The following is a 23,958-nucleotide window of genomic DNA, read 5'->3' as shown; positions in this document are numbered from 1 at the left end:
CCCTGTACCTATTCCTTACCATGTAGCCTCTCTGCATAGAGGCAAATCTTAAACATGAAAACAATAGTTCCTCACCTGCGTTGTTAGGCAGCCGCCTAATCTCGGAACATGAGACTCAGGGTTGATGAGAAATAACTAATGAAGAATTTTCTTTACTTTGTGTTTTATTTTGACAACGTGAATTATCGGACTTCCAGATAAGGATTACGCACAGTATTAGATAGCTTTCACTTTGGAAGCTTTTATGGGAACATTATTCGGATAATAATGTTTCCTGTAATGGCGCCTAATTACATGTGGTGGAAATAGACAGCAAAGCATGTAATTCAATGAGCTGATGAACGCTAACTCATCTTTCTGGTACTGTCTTGGTCTCCATCGAGAGAAAGACAATTGAACGTGCAAGGAGTAAAAAATATATCCTTGTCTTGTTACACATTGCAGAGGACAACATCTTGAAATTAAATGAACTTACTATGCTGGGGGTGTAAAACTGAATCTAAGATGCTACAACAGCTAGTCTGCAGGTTGATAAGACAATTACAAAAACTGCAACTTCTCTTCCACGAAACCCGGCCGCGGTGGCCGTGCGGTTCTGGCGCTGCAGTCCGGAACCGCGGGACTGCTACGGTCGCAGGTTCGAATCCTGCCTCGGGCATGGGTGTGTGTGATGTCCTTAGGTTAGTTAGGTTTAAGTAGTTCTAAGTTCTAGAGGACTTATGACCTAAGATGTTGAGTCCCATAGTGCTCAGAGCCATTTGAACCATTTTTTTCTTCCAGGAAATACATGAACTTTTACATATACTGCAAACTTCTTATATATTCAACAAATATTTTGCATGTGTATTTTACTTAGATGTAAAGTAATTGTTGTCATAGAGAGGATAGTACTGCAACACTGTCTTCTGTACTACCGAATTAGGAAAGCTGAAAAAAGATACTGCAGTTTTAAAAAAATTGCGTAATACATTGGCAGATGTAGCTCACGACAATTCAAAGTTGACATTACATAGACTAATATGGAATACATTTTGTCTAGTCTCAGATCATTAAGATTTCACGAAAGTTATGTAGGTACTTTTTGTTGAGTCTTTCTGCTCATTAAGATTATCGTTAGTGCTGCAAGTCAGTATATGAATGGACCTCATTCTCTTGTAAACTATCTGCATTTGGTGAAGCGCACAGCAACTTGATATATGATAACTTTCCCATCATTGACGCAGTCACCAAATTAGGTGAAAGAATAACCATCTGTGAAGTTTTCGTACAGTCCTCCTCAGTGCCAGCTTTACACAGGTGTCATTTCAAATCTCCTCCGAATGCTGACTGGTTATTGTGACTTGCACACTAATTTTAACCATCTTCCCCACATATATTACGTCAAACACGCGTTAACTGGTATACACCTGATTTCCAATAAGTGAAAATCTCGTCAACGGTGTGTACAAGTGTACTCCGAGCCTCATTGTTTGTCTGCAAAATACTCTAAATATTACTCTTCTCGAAATTTGTGCTATTTTCTGTGAAGGTTTCTCGTTATAAGACAAACAACCCTTTCCTTACTATGACAGCAATTATTTTACAATTAAATGAGATATGAAGTATGTGCATAGTGAGTACACAAGGGATTCAAATTTTTGTTATGATGTATCTAGCACTTTCTGGGCCAGAAGCTGTAATTTTTTTAGTAGACTTATCAACCTGCAGACTAGGTGTTATACTGCTTGGTGACTGGAGGTGACGTGATGATGTGGTAGTCAGCAGTGTTGCAGTACTTTCCTTTCTATGATAGAATTTACCTTACGCTTAAACAAAAGCGATATGCAATATACTCATACAAAAGAGCTTGTGTTTCTGTACTACATGCTCATTTTTTTTCTAGGAGGTTGTAAGTTTTGTAATGACCTTGTCAACTTGATGATTAGATGCTATGTTGCTTCTTATCTGAAGGTGCCAACATAAAACTCTAGCAGTCGGTTTTGTAGTATTTCCCTCTGTGAGATAACAATTACACTACCTTTAAATAAAATAGCTGTACAACATATTCACAGTAGGAATACAAGAGCTTGAACTATCTCTAATTATGTACAACCATGAATAGTCATCTTCAATTCTCACGCCTGCATGTACGAGGGCAGTTCAATAAGTAATGCAACATGTTTTTTTTCTGAAACAGGGGTTGTTTTATTCAGCATTGAAATACACCAGGTTATTCCCCAATCTTTTAGCTACACAACACTATTTTTCAACGTAATCTCCATTCAATGCTACGGCCCTACGCCACCTTGAAATGAGGGCCTGTATGCCTGCACGGTACCATTCCACTGGTCGATGTCGGAGCCAACGTCGTACTGCATCAATAACTTCTTCATCATCCGCGTAGTGCCTCCCACGGATTGCGTCCTTTATTGGGCCAAACATATGGAAATCCGACGGTGCGAGATCGGGGCTGTAGGGTGCATGAGGAAGAACAGTCCACTGAAGTTTTGTGAGCTCCTCTCGGGTGCGAAGACTTGTGTGAGGTCTTGCGTTGTCATGAAGAAGGAGAAGTTCGTTCAGATTTTTGTGCCTACGAACACGCTGAAGTCGTTTCTTCAATTTCTGAAGAGTAGCACAATACACTTCAGAGTTGATCGTTTGACCATGGGGAAGATATCGAACAGAATAACCCCTTCAGCGTCACAAAAGACTGTAACCATGACTTTACCGGCTGAGGGTATGGCTCTAAACTTTTTCTTGGTAGGGGAGTGGGTATGGCACCACTCCATTGATTGCCGTTTTGTTTCAGGTTCGAAGTGATGAACCCATGTTTCATCGCCTGTAACAATCTTTGACAAGAAATTGTCACCCTCAGCAAGCAATTCCGCACAGATGGTTCTCCTTTGCTCTTTATGGTGTTCGGTTAGACAACGAGGGACCCAGCGGGAACAAACCTTTGAATATCCCAACTGGTGAACAATTATGACAGCACTACCAACAGAGATGTCAAGTTGAGCACTGAGTTGTTTGATGGTGATCCGTCGATCATCTCAAACGAGTGTGTTCGCACGCTCCGCCATTGCAGGAGTCACAGCTGTGCACGGCCGGCCCGCACGCGGGAGATCAGACAGTCTTGCTTGACCTTGCGGCGATGATGACACACGCTTTGCCCAACGACTCACCGTGCTTTTGTCCACTGCCAGATCAACGTAGACTTTCTGCAAGCGCCTATGAATATCTGAGATGCCCTGGTTTTCCGCCAAAAGAAACTCGATCACTGCCCGTTGTTTGCAACGCACATCCGTTACAGACGCCATTTTAACAGCTCCGTACAGCGCTGCCACCTGCCGGAAGTCAATGAAACTATACGAGACGAAGCGGGAATGTTTGAAAATATTCCACAAGAATTTTCCGGTTTTTTCAACCAAAATTGGCCGAGAAAAAAAATGTGTTGCATTACTTATTGAACTGCCCTCGTAGTTTACAAAAATATTGTAATGTAAAATGTTTATCATCTTTTTACAAAAGTTTGTGCGGTTTGAAAAGATGGTGTGTTCATTCTCCTGAACATTTTATTTTAAATAATTACGTAATTTTAATATTTCCATAAATTAAATGCAAATTTTTTTCGTTTGACAAAATGAGGTATTCATTCTTCTGTTTGGTATAATAATGTATTCATTGTCTCACTTAATCCTTTTAATCTTATGATTGTGTCTATGATAAGTAGGTTATCATATATTGTTACTTGGGATGTAATTTCTAAGTCTTCGTCTGCCTGTTTCGTAGTTTTGGTTGCGCTTCTAACACTTTTGCTGATGTTTATGATTGAAAATCACACATCAATTCAATCTTGTCACGTGTTTCGCCACGTTTCGTAGTGTGTGCTGTACGTACTCCATATTGTATTTGGATGTAACATGATGGTTTATAGCATTATTAGAATATTATGACTATTTTCGTAATTACTAACTGTAGCTCATACATTTGTCACTTTTTAGTGGAGTGAAAAGACATAAGGACGGTCCATTTCTGACCGAAAATTGATGTTTCATAAAGTGGCAATACAGCAGTATGAGAAACATTATTTTAGAGTAATTTATGAAACCTACAAATCATTGCCTTTTCGAAATTATTCATCGACGTGTTTATATTTCTGAAGTGGGGTCGGGTTTTCAGAATGTTATCATGTCTAAGTTGACATTGTAACATTTATCAAAAGTTTGTTAAACAATGTAAATTACACGAAACTCAATCGGTATATACGATACTGGAAACAGGAAATAACTCTAGTTAAAAATATTTATTTTAGTCTCTATTATGGCATTTTCTAATTTATATTTGTGTGTACATCGAGTGAACATGTCAGTGCTCGAAAGATAAAGCAGTGGTACAAAGTTCCCGAGTATGAGGGTGCATAGCTTGAAAAGCACAGTGAACATGTGTGAAGGGGAGGATTGTCCTTCAATATTTTCTGAATGTAGGCTACTCACAGATCTGTCATGAATCACAATACATGAAATTATTGTCTTATTCGTGACTGGCTACCTCACTACCGCACGTTTCTCGTAAATAGTGGTAATTCAGGTTCTATATGCTTTAAAACTTAGGTCATTCACACGTCATATATATTATTGAGCAAATGTGAAATTTGATATCTGTAAGGGCACAATATGTGTTTGACTATTATGAATGAAATGATAGCAAACTTTTCCCTCAGCAGAGGGTGCAGTAAGGTTTTACATCACAGAAACGTGTAAGGCTGTGATCTGATAACCCGTTTTATTTCACAGCCTTATCCTGTTAATACGTCATGCAAGTCACAGCCAAGTAACATAACACGAAAAAATTCCGACTTTTACTTACAAAATTTCAGTTTTATATAACCGAAGATGTAAATTTTAACGATACTTGTGTTCCACAAAAGTCATACGATTTCTGACATTTGTAGCAATTGAAAATGGCCTAATGCTGAAATGTAGATCATGTAATAAAGCATATCACACAGTCAAATTGCGGTTATATCTTTTTATAAGTATAAGTTTTACAACTGAAAAGTAACCGAATTTCTCCTATGGTTGAAGATGCAGTAAAATACCCCAAGACTGACGAGCAGAGATATTTGGAAACGTAAGTACATTACATAAGGACTGAATTTTTATCAGCTCATTTATATTCCTGTTCAGCAACGTTATTGAGAGTTACGTCACGCAGAGAACAAATGTACATTGTCTTAAGCTGTCGAAGTTTCGCTCAATGACTGAATATGTATCTTTTTCCCCAGAACTATGATTGCTATCACTATTGAGTACAATCAGCAATGCCAGTATTCTCACTTCAGTAATCGTTGAGAGGTTTCTTGTAACAGTTGCGACTTTTAGTAAGAACATTTATTGTTTTCTTCTTTGTAGAGGTTGTCTCCAGTTCTTCACTTTTTGTCAAACTATTTTGGCCTAAAAATCTTTGTTCTAGCTAATTGATTTTTGTTTCAACTGTATTTAATGTTTCCGGTGATTCTATCATGAAATGGATAGTGTTGCACTGACATTTTTTTGTGACTACATTACACATACCCTACTGCTCTTTCTTTAACGACTGACAGAATTCTCGTGAATCTAGATCTCTCAACGCACAATGATTTATAGCAAACAGTCATTCGCTAGCTGATCGACTACTTCTGAATAAAAGCTTGTAGTTGTTCTAACCTAAATTTTTGCGTATTGGAAGTTTATTCCTTTATCATATCAAACTGTAGTCTGTGACGGAAGATTACTATAAATTTCTAGGTTTTTGAAAATCCGCTCAATAAAATGCTTCTGGGTATGTGACTGCATTTTCAGTGGATAAAAGTCTCCGACATTTTAGTAACATTTACAAATGGCCTTTCTTATGCTGTTTTTGCTAACGTTACAGTCAGTTAGCAAATACACTCTGAAGAAGGCCATTTGCAACAGTGTCAAAACGTCAGAAAACTATGCTCTTTGACAGTGCGGTCAAGTACCCAGAAGAATTTTATTGACTGTGACAATTGCGGCGTAACTCTACGCTTACATTTACAATATATTAATCATCCAGCTGTGCACAAATGCCTCATATTTTCGTTTCCTTTTTCTCATTTAGAAACCATGACCCATGTTGCTAACATTTAGGAACAGTCAGAGGCACCTTTTATTTGTAGCGAGAAAAATGTAGCGAGTAAAATGTTTCATTGCCGACAGCGTTCCCAGGTTAATTTGAGGTACGAGTACTTTGCACTACTTGATTTTACACACTGTTCAAATATACATTTCGAAGTAATTGAGCTATCTCAGTGGAAGTAGGAGATCGAAATTCCGACTTCGATTTACCACACAAGCCAAAATTTAAAGTAATATAAAGTAATGACAACATACGGGATGAATTTTCCTCCTTGCACTGGAGTGTGCGCCGTGTAGAACTTCCTGGCAGATTAAAACTGTGTGCCAGACCAGGACACGAAAGTCAAAGGTCTCCGTTCGGCACAGAGGTTTGGTCTGCCAGGAAGTTTCGTTGCAATGTACGAAATTCGTTCAGGAAACAATCCCCTAGGCTGTGTGTAAGCCTTATCTCAGCAAAATCCTTTCTTCTATGAGTGTTATTGCTGCAAAGTTTCGCAGGAGAACTGTGGTGTTTGTAAGTACTTGCAGTATGTGAAGTATAGCAGCAGCCAGACCGTTAATATCTTCACTGCGCAATAACAGTGGTAATGTTAACGGTTGCAGTGCCACTAAAGCGGAGTTAGTAAACACGTTTTTCTGAAATTCCTAGGCCAAAAAAGACGAAGCAAATATTCCAGAATGCGAATCAAGAACTGTTGACAACACGAGTAAGTCAGTAAATATCCTAGATGTAGCGAAGCAGCTCAGATCACTTAATAAGAGCAAGTTTTCTGGTCTTGACTGTATACCAATTAGGTTCCTTTCAGAGTACGCTGACACGGTTACTCCATACTTAGAAGTCATATACAACCTATCGCTCGATGAAAGATTGGTACCTAGAGACTGCAAAGTTCCATAGGAGAAACTAGTATTCAAGAACGAAGATGCAATAATCCGCTGAATTACAGACCCACATCGTCAGTTTTCAGTATGACCATAGAATATCTGCTGTGTTGGGGCGTTATTAATTACCTTGCGGAAAACTATTTATTGACAGACAGTCAACACGATCCAGAAAATATCGTTCTTGTGAAACACATGTAGCTCTACATTCAAAGCAGTGAGTGCTATCGACTGAGGATCTCAAGTTTATACCATATTTCTACATTTCCAGAATGTTTCTGACGCCGTTACCCAAAAGCGACTTCTAATTAAACAGAGTGGCTTGGAGTATCGTCTCAGTTATGCGACTGGACCCATGATTTCGGGTCATAAAGGACGGAGCTTTTAGTAACCGAGGGAAAATCATCAGGTAAACAGAAGCATTCATCATGGCAGTGTTATACGCTCTCTGTTATTCCTCATCTATAAAGATAAAGAATAATTTTAATTAAGAATCACATAGATAATATTGTGGGGAGAGCGAACCAAAGACTGCCATTTATTGCCCAGAACACTTAAAAGATGCAACAGGCCTACTTAAGAGACTGCCTACACCTCGCTTGTTCGTCCTCTCCTGGTGTATTGGCGGGCGGCGTGGCGTTCTGCCATCAGATAGGCTTTAAGGAGGACATTGAAAAAGTTCAAAGAAGGGCAGCTTGTTTTGTATTAACGTGAAATAGGGGAGAGACTGGCACGGATAAGATACGAGAGCTGGGGTGACAAATAAAGGCGTTTCTTGTGGTGTCCACATACAAAGGCAGAGTTCGCACGGAAAGATTTAGGTGTTCGTTTTTCCCATGTGCTGTTGGAGAGTGGAATGATAGAGAAATAGCTTGAAGGTGGTTTCATGAACCCTCTGCCATGCACTTAATTGTAGACGTAGATGTGGAAAGGAGGATATGAGGTAAAAGCGTAAGCAGAGATGCGAGGACACTTCGTGAGTCGTGTATGGGTAGCCCGTGAATGGTAAAGGTTCCAGGTTCGAGTCCCAGTTTCATACACAATTTCAATCTGACAGGAAGTGACAGCAAAACGTCGACAGAAATAAACTTGTTAGATTTCTTTCACGTTGCGTAGATAAAATCTGATCGCAGTTTCACACTCATTATATAAAATGCTATCGTCTGACATTCGGATTTAGTATTGGTAATATTGTGGTAAATTTTGTACTCTCTGTTGTGTTTTTAGAATTATTATCTTTATATCAATCTTAATGAATCAAAGCTGTATAAACAAGATTTCCAAGAATTCAGAATCGACGCTCTCTGAGGGACTCTCATCGCTTAGCAAATCATTGAGTTACACAGGCACTCACTTCAATTTAGTGGCATACAAAATGATTAGAGAATCATTACGTGACGTATGTGCAGCTTGCTCGACGATAGAACAATGACGCCACGAGCCCCAGGTTAATAGAAGCAGACGGTTTCGAAGTAGAACAGTGTGTGTGAGGTAGATACAGAGAAACATTATGCACAACCCCTTTTTGTCTAGATTTTGGTGAGTTCACTTCACGGTTTTTCCGTTGGCAGTTCCGATTTCGATAATGTACAAGTTTCGTCAATTGTCAGACTTAGCATTTATCTTCTTTACGAGTGATAAATAAAAATATCTCAAAAACTAATCAGTTATTTTATTAGGTGGCAACAATACAAAGAAACAATCCGCTAAACATCAAGCGAAACAGTGGACAAACGTCTCTGGACTTTAAATAAGGAGAATCGGGGAAAGGGGACATCGTATCCACGAAAATACCGATCTATTTATTTACATTGATGGGGGCTCGGAAGACTTGCTAATAATAAACGTTAGGCAGACCACTAGTAGTTTATAGAAACTCTCGGTTACTGCACTGGCTTAACCTTTTTCACTTTTAGTTGATAACCATAGAAAATATCGTACAACACATGAGAGAAGTTGTTTGGCTAGAAATACGTTCACTTAAGTCCAACCAAACTTATTTTCGCTAGAATACTATTCTCCCGTTATAACCTTCTCAGTATAATTTCCATCTAATTGAGCTGGTCTCCTTGAAATTAATCTTTCAAAGGCTAATTGTGTTGGTTCCCTACGACCTCTCACACGTTACGTGCAACTTCACATACACTTCTACAATCACGAATACAAATACGCTTCATGTGTATAGTATCAGTACTACCTACGTTGAGTATAGATATATGTGTTCGGGCATGCACATGTGATGATGACATTGTGAACCCTTCGGATTGTCACGGGGCGAACGTGAACTTACGATTTCTTCTTTACATTTATGGACACTCATTTCGCGTCCTTCAAGCTTATCAGGTCGTTTTTACCATAGACAGTGCAGACTAACCTTGGGGCGTTAACCAACATAATCACATCGGACAAATGTTAGTTAATCCCAGGAAATATTACGCCCATACCATGTAACACGCTCCGAGTCAGCTACTGTCCAGATTATACAGGGTGTAAACTATTTAAACCGACAAACTCTGGGAGGTTGTAGGGGACATCAAAACAAATATTTTTTCCTAACGTCATTTTTTCCTATGAAGAGTATTTAAACCGGTTGAGGAAGATTTCTCTGGCGGCAAATTAATTAAACCAACAAAGACTTTTCCATTTTTTTATGACCAAGAGACAACACATAAACACAACCCAATTTCAATTACAGTAGATTTTCAAAAATGCCTCCATTGACATGTAAACAAAGATTACACCGTCGGATCATGTTCTGTCTGAAACGGGCAAAAATCCCAGGAGTATCCTCAACTGTTCCTGCTGCTGCTACTATACGGGCAACCAGATCCTCTTCTGATGCAACAGGAGTTGTGTAAAGAAGGTTGCGCATCTCTCCCCACACAAAAAAGTGCAGAGGGGGCATATCTGGGGATCGAGCGGGCCGTGGTACAGGACCACCTCTGCCAATCCACGTTTCTGGGAACCGTCGGTCCAGGAATCGACGCACACGATGACTGAAATGTGCCGTCGCTCCGTCATGTTGGAAGCGCATGTCTTGTCTTGTAGGGAGCAGGACGTCTTCCAGAAATTCTGACAATGCTTTGGCCAGAAAATTGTAATAGTGCCTGCCATTTAATGGCCTAGGTAGCAGACACGGCCCAATTAAACAGTCCCCAGCAACACCGACCCACACATTAACGAAGAACCGCACTTTATGAACGCTAGTGGGTTATCCTCACTCCAAACACGCGAATTGGGCGTGTTGATGACTCCATCACTCCCAAACGCTGCTTCATCTGTAAACAACACAGAGGATGGAAATGTAGGATGCATTTCACACTGTTGCAGGTACCAGTGCGAAAACTGTGCTCTGGGTGGATAATCAACTGGTTCCAGGTGTGGACACGCTGTAAGTGAAGTGGACGTAATTGCTCTCGAAGGACTGTTCTTACATTCGTCTGATTCGTCCGCACGTTACGTGCAATTGCACGAGTGCTGATTGAAGGATCCCACTCCATATGCTGCAAGACAGCTTCCTCAAATTGCTGCGTTCTTAACCGTGCGACGGCGTCCCTGTCCAGGTAATCTGCTAAATGACCCGGTCTTACGCAGACGTTGGTACACAGCAGCAAAGGTCGTATTTTGCGGGATACGGTGACTAGGATATTGTTGTTGATAAACCCGCTGTGCAGCTCGTCCGTTGTGGTGCGCTACGTAGTACGCACCAACCATATCAGTGTACTCACTCCAGGTGTATCACTCCATTAGTAAACAGAGACAGTGCACTACTACACTGGTGGACAGCAGTTGCCTACAACTGAAGAACGTAATACGCCCTCTAACAACTGAAGGGCGTAATACGGCCTCCACCGGTTTAAATAATCATCATAGGAAAAAATGACATTAGGGAAAAGTATTTGTTTTGATGTCCCCCTACAACCTCCCAGAGTTTGTCGGTTTAAATACTTTTCACCCTGTATGTTTGACCATTTAAGATATATGAATGGAGTTCAGTAGTAATGTAACACATTTTTTTCCTTGACCAATTTCGGTTGAAAAACAGTGAATCGTGATGCGGTACTTGCTGGAGTATTTCCCCTTCAGCCCCAATAGATTCATGGGATTCCGATAGGTATTTCCGCTATACTTGGCCTTCAAATGGTGCCTGTAATGGAGGTGCGTTCCAGGCCGAGTTCTATCATCGAGTTTCCTTTGGGGAAAAACAAGAGCATCACAGATCTTCATAGATGCGTGTAAAATGTCCATGGCGATCTGGCGGTGGGGGCCGAGGCGTTTGTAATTACCACAACAAGGACGTGCGAGCCGGTTCGATCTCCCACGTGCCAGTCGGCTGCACGCAGTTGCGACTCCTACCCTCAGGAAATTGAAGAAACTACTTCGTGTTCGTTGCCACAAAAATGAAAACGATCTTTTCCTTCTTCATGACAACGCAAGGCCTCAGACAAGCCTGCGAACCCGAGAGAAGCTTACAAAACTTCACTGGTCACTTCTTCCTCCTCCGCCGTACAGCCCGCATCTCGGATCTTCTGGCTTGCATCTGTTCGGGGTAATGAAGGATGCACTCTGCTAGAAGAAGCAGGTGTATACTCGAGAGGTTATTGCTTGCAGCAAGACGTTGCCTCCGACGTCAACCAGTAGAGTGATACCAAACCGGCATACCGGTCATCCCAGTTAGGTGGCATAAGGCCGTCGCCTTCAAGGAAGATTGTGTTCAAAAATAGGGTTTTACAACACGAATAGTGGGGAGTAATTTGGTGTTTAAGAATGCTGAATAAAGCCAGTCTGCTTTCAGGAAAAATTCTGTTCCTCTACTTATTGAACGTCGCTCTACAACTTAGTGCCGATTTGAGAAATATCGTTTTGCAACGAACCTGACAGTAAACGTCTTTTGCGTACAGTTCCCTTCGCAATCTTCGCACTGAAACTGGTTGAATCTTAATTCACTGACAGCAGGAATTCCTGTCGAGTTTGAAACAAATTTTCATTGACCGGGTGTGACACTCGTCTCCGATCGCTGTTGGTTAGCATCTCAAAAAAATGGTTCAAATGGCTCTGAGCACTGTGGGACTTAACATCTTAGGCCATCAGTACCCCAGAACTTAGAACTAATTAAACCTAACTAACCTAAGGACATCACACACATCCATGCCCGAGGCAGGACTCGAACCTGCGACCGTACCACTTGACGATTATGATTCACGACAGCGATGAAGAGCCACATGACGGCCTGGCACCAGTTCTCAGCATAGAAAGCTCTTCAAAGCGGCCAGTGTGCACATTTATGTCAGTGACTAAAATGTTCTCCGGTGAAGTTGTCATCTCATAACATTTTAGGTTATTTAGTTGGGTTTTTCGCTTTGACGCAGCAAGGAGTGTTCTTTATCTCATACTAGTTTCCTTCTCTTTCAAACATGACGTTGAAGAGGGTTGCTTCATCAGAGGGCGTGCTGATACACTAACGTGGACGATTGATACTAGTTACTACATTATGAAGCTTGGTAAACACGATAGTAAAGAATAGAGAGGGAAAGGTCATGTTATTTTAAACATTGGTAAAAGTTCGTCAGTGATATTTTTGCAACTACAAATACAGGGGATGGATAAAAATATGGAAACACTAACAACACAACTTATAACCATGCTAAATATGGTGTAGGGAAGGGTATTCAGAGCAGCTTCCAGTCAGATCGGAATGAATAACTACTGTATGGTTTTCAGGGAAATCTTATACATTCTTCCTGCAACATGGTGGAAATTTTGGAAATTTGTGGTAAGATCTTATGGAACCAAATTGCTTAGGTCATCGGTCCCTAACCTTACACACTACTTAATCTAACTTAAACTAACTTACTAAGGACAACACTCACACCCAGGCCCGAGAGAGGACTCGAACCTCCGACGAGGGGAGTCGCGCGGAGCGTGACAAAAGGCCTCAGACGCCACAGTTTTCGAAATATTCAAGAAAACTTTTAAATGTCTCTCCACCGCTCGCTCACATCGAATCCAAGAAGGGGAACCGGTTCGCACTGGTGTGCGCAGCCGCATGTATGCTTTTCTGGTGGTTACTAACAACGGGAACGTTACTGCCTTATTGACAATAAAATGTTGGAGAGGTGTCTTCAGAACCATTGGTCTGTGTAGGACTATCGTATCTGGTAAGGCGACTGCCTTTACCTCTGTGACATCACAGCATAATGTTTTGAGTTGGGAATAGCCCACACGACTACCAACGCTACTGCTACTTCTGGTACTCCAGCCTACCCAAACCCAAAATTTGCTGAGAGAGTTAACAGTAATTTGAGAGCAGCTCCCATCATCGTCCATCATATTGATCGCTCTAAGTGGGACACATAGTTGTATTGGCGAAGTTATGTCTTTAACACCGCAGTCCGCCATGAGCATAAGAAAAGGCAGCCAGTCTCGTGTTCTATGAAAGTGTGATGTCTGTTCTTTCGGACAGGTTCGAAAAAACAGACACCACGCTTTCATATAATTTGGTTCGCCTCTATGGGCAATCAACCCACCAATTCCAGCGTGGAAGCACACTTACGTTTGGCTTCACGCGGAATCCAAAAGTAGTGAGTATGGAGGACAGGGATGGGGGCTGCAGATAGGTGGCGCTGGGTGTGAGTGTGGGTCGCCAGAGGCGCGTGCTAAGATAGTCAGCACAATTGAATAAATAAATAAATAAATAAAATAGAACCCTCCTAAGTTTTTCCCATTCTCAGTCAACATTTTCTACTGAAAATGATATACATACTGCTAATATTTAGCGATGCTGTTGGACAATACACTCGAGAAAGTGAATAACTTTTATCACACTGAGAAAAGGTCTGAACGGGACATGTACTGTTTTTTTTCAGTATTTTATTACGAGCAATCTAACTGAATGTCAAATGTACAAGAAAATACACTTTCTTTCACAAATTGGTATGTATATATGAAACACACTCGTTTACATTTTCATCACAGTATTTACATAAGTTCACATCCATTGTACATATTCCCCTCGACATAGTTCCGATTTACGTTTATGGACTAAAAATGCAATTAAAAGACGTATTTTTCTTTTCTAATGTTTGGATAGTGGTGAAACAGTGTAGGTTACGGAAGTTGGGAAATCAAGATTAATACAGGATGGTCAGAAACAATGTGAAAAATTTGTAAGGGCGTTGCTTTTCTTTCACAAATTGGTATGTATATATGAAACACACTCGCTTACATTTTCATCACAATATTTACGTAAGTTCACATCCATTGTACATATTCCCCTCGACATAGTTCCCATTTACGTTTATTGACTAAAAATGCAATTAAAAGACTTATTTTTCTTAAGGGCGTTGCTTTTCTTTCACAAATTGGTATGTATATATGAAACACACTCGCTTACGTTTTCATCACAGTATTTACAAAAGTTCACATCCATTGTACATATTCCCCTTGACATAGTTCCCATTTACGTTCATTGACTAAAAATGCAATAAAAAGACTTATTTTTCTTTCCCAGTGTTTGGGTAGTGGTGAAACAGCATAGGTTTCGGAAGTTGGGAAATCAGCATTAATACAGGATGGTCAGAAACAGTGTGAAAAATTTGTAAGGGCGTTGCCAGGTCGATTGTACCGAGAGATAATTAAGAAAAAATTCGATACGTTGCACCGTTTTCGACCTAATTAGTTTTGAAGTTATCCAATCAGGACATTGCGCGTAGATACATTGAAGCTTCTGCCAGATACTATTCGTGTCAGTTGTTCTCGTAGCATAACGTGATAGCATACGAGACTGCTCAGCCTTTGGCTTGGGTTCGATCCCTACTACCATCCAATGTCCAATTTTTGTAACGATCTATTTTTCGGTTGTAGGGAACGAATCGGAGCCCATGTTGGACGACACCGTCTCTGGATGTCGCTTAAATTTGTGCTCGCACAGGCATAATTGGTTAATTTCAATGCTAATTAACTCGGCGTAACGTATTGAAATTAATTTCTGTTTAATTGTTTCTCAGCACCATCTACCCTTACAAGCATTTCAGAATCTACATTACAACACCCTTACAAGGATTTAAAACAGTTTTTGAGCCCCCTGTGTATGAAATCACTAACGATACAAGGTGAGTATCCGCGATAGTGGGAGAGGAGGACTTTGGCTGAAGTGCTGATATGGTCGGGTAGAGCTGAGGAGGAGCCGGAGGTGAAGTGCCGGAACGCGGACGCCTGTCGTTCCGCAGCAGTGGCCGGCCCGGCTCGCCGCGCCAAATGGAGTTACCGGCCATGGCGCGCAGTGCTGCGTTGCGCTGGGCGGCGGGTCGATAGGCGGCGCCCCTGACGAGTCGGCAGCCCGCGGCGCGCGTCCTTAGGGCGGAGGCGGCTGAGCTGTGGGCCGAGGTGAGAGCCGGCCGCTCAGGACGCCAGCTTCGTCTGTAACACCCACCGAGCAGCCTCAGCAGGCGCACACAAGGGTACCAGCCAAGCAAGGATACACCCACAACCCGTTGTTCGGGGGTATTTTATTAGTATTTTGGGATAAGAGACTTTTCCTCTCTATTGGCTTGTTAGAGACTAATTACCTTTGGTTTCATTTACTATCCTGCGAGTCACCAAGGTCATCCCTAGCAGACATTCTAAAGCTGTACTCCATCGCCCCTCCTCTCTCCCTCTTAGAGCAGTCCTTCCGCGATTTTTTCTTCGCTTATCTTGCAAATAAGAAGAATGTAATAATTCCAATCCCAAAGAAAGCAGGTGTTGACAGATGTGAAAATTACCGAACTATCAGTATAATAAGTCACAGCTGCAAAATACTAACGCGAATTCTTTGCAGACGAATGGAAAAACTGATAGAATCTGACCTCGGGGAAGATCAGTTTGGATTCCGTAGAAAGGTCGGACACAAGAGGTAATCCTGACCCTACGACTTTTCTTAGAAGAAAGATTAAGGAAAGGCAAACCTACGTTTCTAGCATTTGTAGACTTAAAGCTTTTGACAATGTTGACTGGAATACTCTCTTTCAAATTCTGAAGGTGGCAGGGGCAAAATACAGGAGGCGAAAGGCTATTTACAATTTGTACAGAAACCAGATGGCAGTTATAAGAGTCGAGGGACATGAAAGGGAAGCAGTGCTTGGGAAGGGAGTGAGACAGGGTTGTAGCCTATCCCCGATGTTATTCAATCTGTATGTTGAGCAAGCAATAAAGGAAACAAAAGAAAAGTTCGGAGTAGGTATTAAAATCTATGGAGAAGAAATAAAAACTTTGAGGTTCGCCGATGACATTGTAATTCTGTCAGAGACAGCAAAGGACTTGGAAGAGTAGCTGAACGGAATGGACAGTCTCTTGAAAGGAGGGTATGAGATGAGCATCAACAAAAGCAAAACGAGGATAATGGAATGTAGTCGAATTAAGTCGGGTGATGCTGAGGGAATTAGATTAGGAAATGAGACACTTAAAGTAGTAAAGGAGTTTTGCTATTTGGGGAGCAAAATAACTGATGATGGTCGAAGTAGAGAGGATATAAAATGTAGAATGGCAATGGCAAGGAAAACGTTTCTGAAGAAGAAAAGTTTGTTAACATCGAGTATAGATTTAAATGTCAGGAAGTCGTTTCTGAAATTATTTGTATGGAGTGTAGCCATGTATGGAAGTGAAAAGTGGACAATAAATAGTTTAGACAAGAAGAGAATAGAAGCTTTCGAAATGTGGTGCTACAGGAGAATGCTGAAGATTAGATGGGTAGATCACATAACTAATGAGGAGGTATTGAATAGAATTGGGGAGACTAGAAGAAGGGTTCGGTTGGTAGGACATGTTCTGAGACATCGAGGGATCACCAGTTTAGTATTGGAGTACAGCGTGGAGGGTAAAAATCGTAGAGGGAGTCCAAGAGATCAAATTCAGAAGGATGTAGGCTGCAGTAGGTACTGGGAGATGAAGAAGCTTGCACAGGATAGAGTAGCATGGAGAGCTGCATCAAACCAGTCTCAGGACTGAAGACCACAACAACAACAACAACATCATGCAAATTTTATAATTTTGGGACTTGTTTATTAAAACGTAGCATTATTGAAAAAGAATTACTTAAAGCAAAAATATTTATGGGAAATATTGCATGCAAATTAAATCTATCATTGTAGTAAATAATTGCTAATTTAGTAAACTTCTTAAAGAAAACTAAATTAAAATCTCTGTCTTCAAATAACTTATGGGCATGCAGCCAGGTGACGGCGCCGACAACTGCAGATATTTCGACAGAAGCACACCCTGCCATTTTCAAAGCCCAATTGTAACAAGTAGGCGAGGGAATTAAGCTTCGGGTTTTAGAGAAACTCCGGAAAGATAACACTCCCGTACCCTGTAAAAACTAGCGATGTCCCTCCGTTTTTGGACAAAGCAGAGAGCAGTATTGCATACTGAATTTGAAAATAATGGAAACGTCGCTATTTATAGTGTTACTTACTAATTTCATTTCAATAGCTTCCTGTATAACACAATCCGTACAGCTGGAAGTGCATTAGAGAATATCCGTGGTTTTATATTCGGTAGGACAACCGGTGCCAAGACAACGTTCTGCAATGGCGGATTTGCTCGGTTGTTGTAAGCGTGCGTGTCGCTTATGCTCAGTATACCGGTTCTCAACAGTCCTGTTAGTCTGACCAATATATGACACGCACGCCACAACAGCAAGGAGTACGGTAGACACTCGCATTACGAAAACCAGAAGTGTCCTTTACGGAACCTAAAACGGCCCTAATCTTAGATGATAGTCGAATGACACACCAACGTACGAAGTACCCATTCTCAATGGCCCATGTCATCTCGGGCCCTGAGTGTTTGCTAGCTGAGTTAGCCCCTCTCGAAATCACCTTTCGTCAGAATGAATACAGCGAAAGACGGATCAGACGTGCGTTGTGCTGTCTACCAACTGTCCATCGGGTGAGTGATGATAATACCGAGGTGGCACTAAAGTCTACGACCTTTTTGCCTTATGCAGGGTGCATTTCGATCAGGATTTGTAGCGTTTAGCAATTACTGTCTACGATCAGGTACCTTTAGGTTCCGTAAAGCCTGATCTTCGTTTGCGTAAGGTGGATGTATACCTTGTTCGTTGCAGCTACGGAATGTCATATATTTATCAGACTACCAGGACTGTGGAGGACCGGTGTACTGAGCATAAGCGGCACACACGGTTACAACAGCCGAGCAAATCCGCCTTTGCAGAACACTGTCTTAGCAACGGGCATACTGTTGAACATAACAACACCGAGATTCTGACATTCACTTCCAGCTACATGGATAGTATAGAAGAGAAAGCTGTTGAAATTAAATTACCAAGTAACACTATAAATGGAGGTGGCAGTTTGTTGTATTCTGCGTGGAATTCTGCTCTCTTCAGTGTCAAAAAACAGATAGACAGATTTTAAGCAACTTCACCCCTTGATTACTAACTCCACTACGGTCATCCTCATAAGTACCATGGCAAACAGAAACTTTTTTACTACATGGGGCAATTATGGAAAAATACACAAAATTTAAAAAAAAAATAAAAATGTACTTTTTCTTTTAAAGGCTCATATGTTAAAAGTGTCATGAAAGATTAATTCTGTCGGATTGTTGTTTCGTTTTAAATACGCATATATTAAGTCATCACTCTTTTTTAAAAAAAAATTAAGATTACAGAGACGAAATATAAAAACTTACGTTGCTCATAGGGCCTTATAAGATGTTTCGGGGTGCAATCAGTAATTCATTTGTGTTATCACATTGTGGCTTTGCGATTTTCAGTTTTACCCTTTGTCTGTTTGAGAGTACCTAATCTGAGCTGAATCGCGTGCGATGTGTGTGGGCTAAGTAAGCTCAAGCTGGTCACGTTACGTCATCGCGCTTAGTAACCAGACACATGATGAGCCAAAACATTATGACCACCTGCTTAATATCTTTTTTGTCCTTCTTTGGAACGAGTGGAGCAAATCACATCACTGATTCTGCATATCAGGAATCCGATAGTTCATTGGTAGGTTTGTGGAGGTATGTGGCATCAGATGTCAATGCACGGGTCTTGTAATTCGCGTAAATAACGGGCCGCTGATTTGCGTACGCTAGCTACTCAGAACGGTTCCATATGATTTATATCAGGCGTGTTGGGTTGCCGAGATATCAGTGCGAGTTCAATGTAATGTTAATCAAATCACTGTAGCTAGGTTCTGTCTCCGAGGCACGGAAGATTACGCTGAGAGATGACGTCGCCGTCAGGGAACACATCAAAGATAAATGGTTGCAGGTGGTTCGATTACTAAGACAGGTCCCATGCTAGCGTAGGAGAATATCTCCCATAGCATAACACTGCTCCCACTAGCCTACGTTGACCTCGATGACGGCGTTTATGGAGACGACAATCGACCTAGTGTAGGACAAATGTGATTCATCCGAAAAGCTGATACGTTTCTATTGATCGACTGTCGAATCCAGATAGTACCCACAGCAATCGTAGTTGACAACTTCATTGGGTCAATATTTGAACACGTAGGTGTGGCCTGCTGCGGCGCTCCATGTTCAATTAGACGATGAACGATTTGCTCCGAAACATCTGTGCGTACATCAGAATTGTGCTCTTTCGGCAGGGATGCCACAGATCACCAATTATCCTACTTTATAGAACAGAAAATCCCTTCAAGCCCAAGTTCTGTGAACAGTCGTGGACATCGAGCCATTTAGAACCTAGTGGTGGTTTTACTGTCCTATCACTTTCCGTATATGTTCACGACAGTAGCAAGTTTTCTAGAAACTAGTATACAGGCTCTGCTTAATAATAACCAGCGCTTTGTCAATGTGTCTTATTTCAATGTACTTCCCCATTTGCAGCCCATATCTCCGCTAGGGTGATCCCCCGTCAGTGTATGCTCCTCTTACATACTTTTGTTACCGCGTCACGTGCCGCAACTCCAACAGGCGGCATCCAACGTAGCTGTGGGAAGTGGTCATAATGTTTTCGCTTATCACTGTATGTTGGTTTTCTGCTCCTTGAATTGTGGTATAAAACTCTAAATACATTTACTGCTTGCGCATGAACTGTGCTTTTTTATCAACTCATCTACTGAATGACGGAAAATTGTGCTGAGAATTGCGAATTCTGTTAATGTTGATTCTCTCACTGTTTGTGGGACTTAAAATTTATACGTGCAAAATTTAAAATGTTTAAAGAACTAACTTTTATTGTCTTTCTGATTGTGCGATTCACTAACAATTTTATGGTGACTTTTATAATGCCTGTTTTGGAGGAAGGCAAAAACTCTGTGTTAATTGAAATGTTATCTTTCCCTAGAATTCAATAGTTCATTATCAGTATTGTTTGAATGCCGACGAGACTAATAAATTCTTTATTATTTTTGGGTGCATTGAGTTCACCTTACATCGCCCAGCTCCATGCTACGTGCTACTTGAAAATTTCATTGGAATAATGAACGAACGGATGATAGTTAAATTGTTACTATGCAACGAACCGCCGGACATCATGCATCCCTTTGACCAAAATACTTAGAAAATAGACATGAAGTACTTCAGAAATTTTTTTTCTCGGTTCCGGGTTCACCCTGTACAGTTTGCAAGCGTCCTTACGGTTTGTATCGACATAATTTTCTGTGGTACTCTCTGTTCCCCCTTTCTTTTTCTGGTCGCTGGTGGCCACTTCAAGACATCCAGGCTCTCTGATTTATTGCTATGCTGTTTTCGGGAGAAATGTGCCGAAAGAAGCAATGTGTTTGCTGACTCTTCTGGGAAAGTACTCTCTCGGAATTTTAACAGAAGCCACTCCGTGGCCCACAACTTATCTCTTGTTTGCAACTAGAGTTGAAAGAGCCTATCCGTGGCGTTTTCTCGTTTACTAAATGAAACAAGACGAAATGCATTGCTTTCCTTTTGATGTTTCCTGTTCTACCTATCCATCCTGTCTGGCAAGGGACACAGACTTCAAAACCCACGTATCCGCCGAACGAGTATTTTGTAAGCCAATTTTTTGTAGGATGAATCTGGTTTTCCAACATTTAGTTCGATGTAGACGTTCCACTTCCGTTCACTACGGATGGTTACTTATAAGTGTGCTTTGTTACTTTTTCCAGTGACTTATCAGTTACAGTGCAATCGAACACCAGTGGTCTCTCTACCTCTTTACGTACATTAATACAGTCACGCCCACAACCAAGCACCGACCTTCTGCAAGTTTTCATGCATTTCGGTAGAATTTTCTCGCGCTGCAACTTCTCTTTATACAGCAATTTCAAGGACCTCCGGACGTTATCGGCTTGGTAATTTACACGTTCTGTGAATGGTATAGTCCCTTAACACCCTCTAGGGTTAGCTCAGGGATAAATTTATGTCTTCAAATATAGTATATCCGTCAAAACATACAACTGTTCATGCTTCTAACATAGTTCGTACTACTCAAGTAATAATAATAATGAGCGTATGGCATTGGTGGCTGAGAGACCCCTCGCGGGACGGTTCCGCTGCCGATCCCACAAGTTCTTTAACGCCACTACGGCGACTTGCGAGTGAATGAGGATGAAATGATGACGAAAGACACACAACACCCAGTCATCTCGAGGCAGAGAAAATCCCTGACCCCGGCAATGCCGGGATGGTTCCTTTGAAAGGGCACGGCCGATTTCCTTCCCAATCCTTCCCTAACCCGAGCTTGCGCTCCGTCTCTAATGACCTCGTTGTCGACAGGACGTTAAACACTAACCACCACCACCACCTGACCCCGGCGGGAATCGAACCCGGGACCCCGCGCGTGAGAAGCGATAACGCTACCGCAAGATCACGAGCCTCGGACACTACTCAAGTAATTTGGTGCTACGAAATCACCCACACAAATAAAAGGTCACATTTTGGAAACCCTGCGCAGAAGTTTGGAATTTGAAAGATGGCTACAACCTCCCCTTGTAAAGATTCAGAAGCGTGGAGCCCTGCGAGTTCACCCTCGGTTAGGCGACGCTTCGAACACCCAGATGTCGACACATGCGAGAAATGGCGAGAGCTCAGCAGTTTATGAGAGGTATAAGGTATGACACTAACACCAAATTCCACCATAATTTTGTCCAACACCCTCGTGGACGCGTCAGACGACGAGAAGTTGACACACCTCCTAATATCAACATTGCACTCATTTCCTTGACGACCTGTAATGGAGATCAGAACTGCGACGCTCAGCAATGTATTGAAACGGGTTTCTTATGGGTGGCCAAGAGAAACACTTCAGACACACCGACACTCAGAATCTACCCGAAAAGGTTTCCGGGGGTGGCTTAAAGGGCGTCAAATGAAAGCACCCCTTGCTTGGGGCGTTGACTCCCACAAATTTCGCCTTTGACAACGACAGTCCGCAACAAGACGACATTCATGTCAACCTTTGACGCTGCTGGCATTCCGGTCTCCCCCACGATCCGAATCAGTAGAGGGTGTTCACGCTTCGTCAGCCCTCCTTCTCTAAGATGCTCTAGCTTGGCAAACCCCGTGGTGTCACCCACGCATTCCTTGCTGGGCACTTTAAAGCTTGATACACCTCAGCTAAGTTGTGCTAAGTCGCTGAACTAGCGCGTGTTGGTCAAGTATGTTCGTAATGGGGCACAAACCGATGCTTCTTACCTATAATGAAAGCGACATTTAGGGCGTCACGAGCCTTAATATTTGGTATGATTCCAGCTAAACGTTGCAGAAACCGAATTGCATACATCTATCAAAATATCAGCGAAAATACGCTTAACGACTGTTAGAAGGGACACTCGGCATACACAAACCGACAAAACAAAGTATGTGAGAGTCTCATATGATGTGTCAGCGACAAATACGTGCAGAAAATTCTGTAGTTCAGAGACCATCCGTCAGGTAAAAACTGACTTCATCTTGTCATTACCTGTGTAATGACGACTCAAACTGAAAAGGACCGTACTTCATATTCATGTTGCAGAAAGCACACTGATGCTGAAGCAGTTATATTGTTTGCAGTCTTGCTAAATACATCGTAAAATCGTGTGAATTGCTAATACTAATTTTCAACAAAATAAACAAAAAAACAACGTGGAGCCGATATTATATCCAACAAATGGAAATACACTGCCTGCCAAGAAGTTCCCAGAAGACGAGGTCGAATGCCAAAATAACTTCATGCAAGTAGACACCATCAGTGGGCACGAACGGCCATTAAGGCGTTAGATGCTGAATGACCACTATGAAGTACACGCAGATGCCGCGTACTCGTTTGAGACAACACCTGACAAAGTTCGAGAGGGGTCCAGTTGTGTCTCGATATAAGACCGGCTGGACGAATCGTGTGATGTCCAGAGAGGTGGGACATTCGGATGTGACACTGGCGCTATGCTGAACTGCAAGGGAAACTGACGGCAAGCATACTCGTCTTCAAGGTTCCTGTCGACTAGGCCTGACCACCAGGAAAATTAAGCGCCTTACTATGCACTAAGCACATCCAAGCACTTCACAACTGTGACTGACATCTAAGAACAGGTAAGGAGCACCCTGAAACATTCTCTGTCACGGAGACCAGCAGAGGACAGAATAGGGAACACCCGTCCAATGCATCAGCTGCCATTAACACCAAGGCACAAAACGGCTGCGTTTGGTGAGATGCCGTGCGGGACGCATCGGGTGGTGACGAATAGCATTGCATTGTGTTCAGTGATGAATCACTGTTGTGCACTTTCAAGGATAATCATTGTCGGTGAATTAGGCGCCAGCCTGGCAAGAGATCCTATTCTGTCAGCGTTTTGGAGGGGCACAGCGTTGTTGCTCCTTGCGCCATGCCGTGAGATGCCATCCGGTATGACTCTAGGACACGGCTGGTAGTAACTGATGGAAATCTGATGTCATAATGGTACATCATAGTCATCCCGCGTCCTAATATGTTAACTCTCGTGCGATAATATTGTTGCACCATTTTTCAACAGGACAATGTTCG

The 23,958-nt window shown here is 41.9% G+C and overlaps 1 protein-coding gene across 1 annotated transcript in view; it reads right to left on the bottom strand.

Annotated features, from left to right (window-relative positions):
* The window catches only part of LOC126484990 (uncharacterized), an 81,278-nt gene that overhangs the window by 16,978 nt on the left and 40,342 nt on the right, over positions 1–23,958 (bottom strand). Inside the window, exon 2 of the mRNA XM_050108596.1 lies at positions 15,265–15,416. Within this exon, the coding sequence (XP_049964553.1) occupies positions 15,265–15,416 (152 nt within the window). The remainder of the gene's footprint in view (positions 1–15,264; positions 15,417–23,958) is intronic.

This window comes from Schistocerca serialis, chromosome 6 (genome assembly GCF_023864345.2).
Source record: "Schistocerca serialis cubense isolate TAMUIC-IGC-003099 chromosome 6, iqSchSeri2.2, whole genome shotgun sequence".
Lineage (NCBI taxonomy): Eukaryota > Metazoa > Arthropoda > Insecta > Orthoptera > Acrididae > Schistocerca > Schistocerca serialis.
Note: the sequence above shows the minus strand (reverse complement) of the source record. Positions and strands in the feature narration are given on the sequence as shown.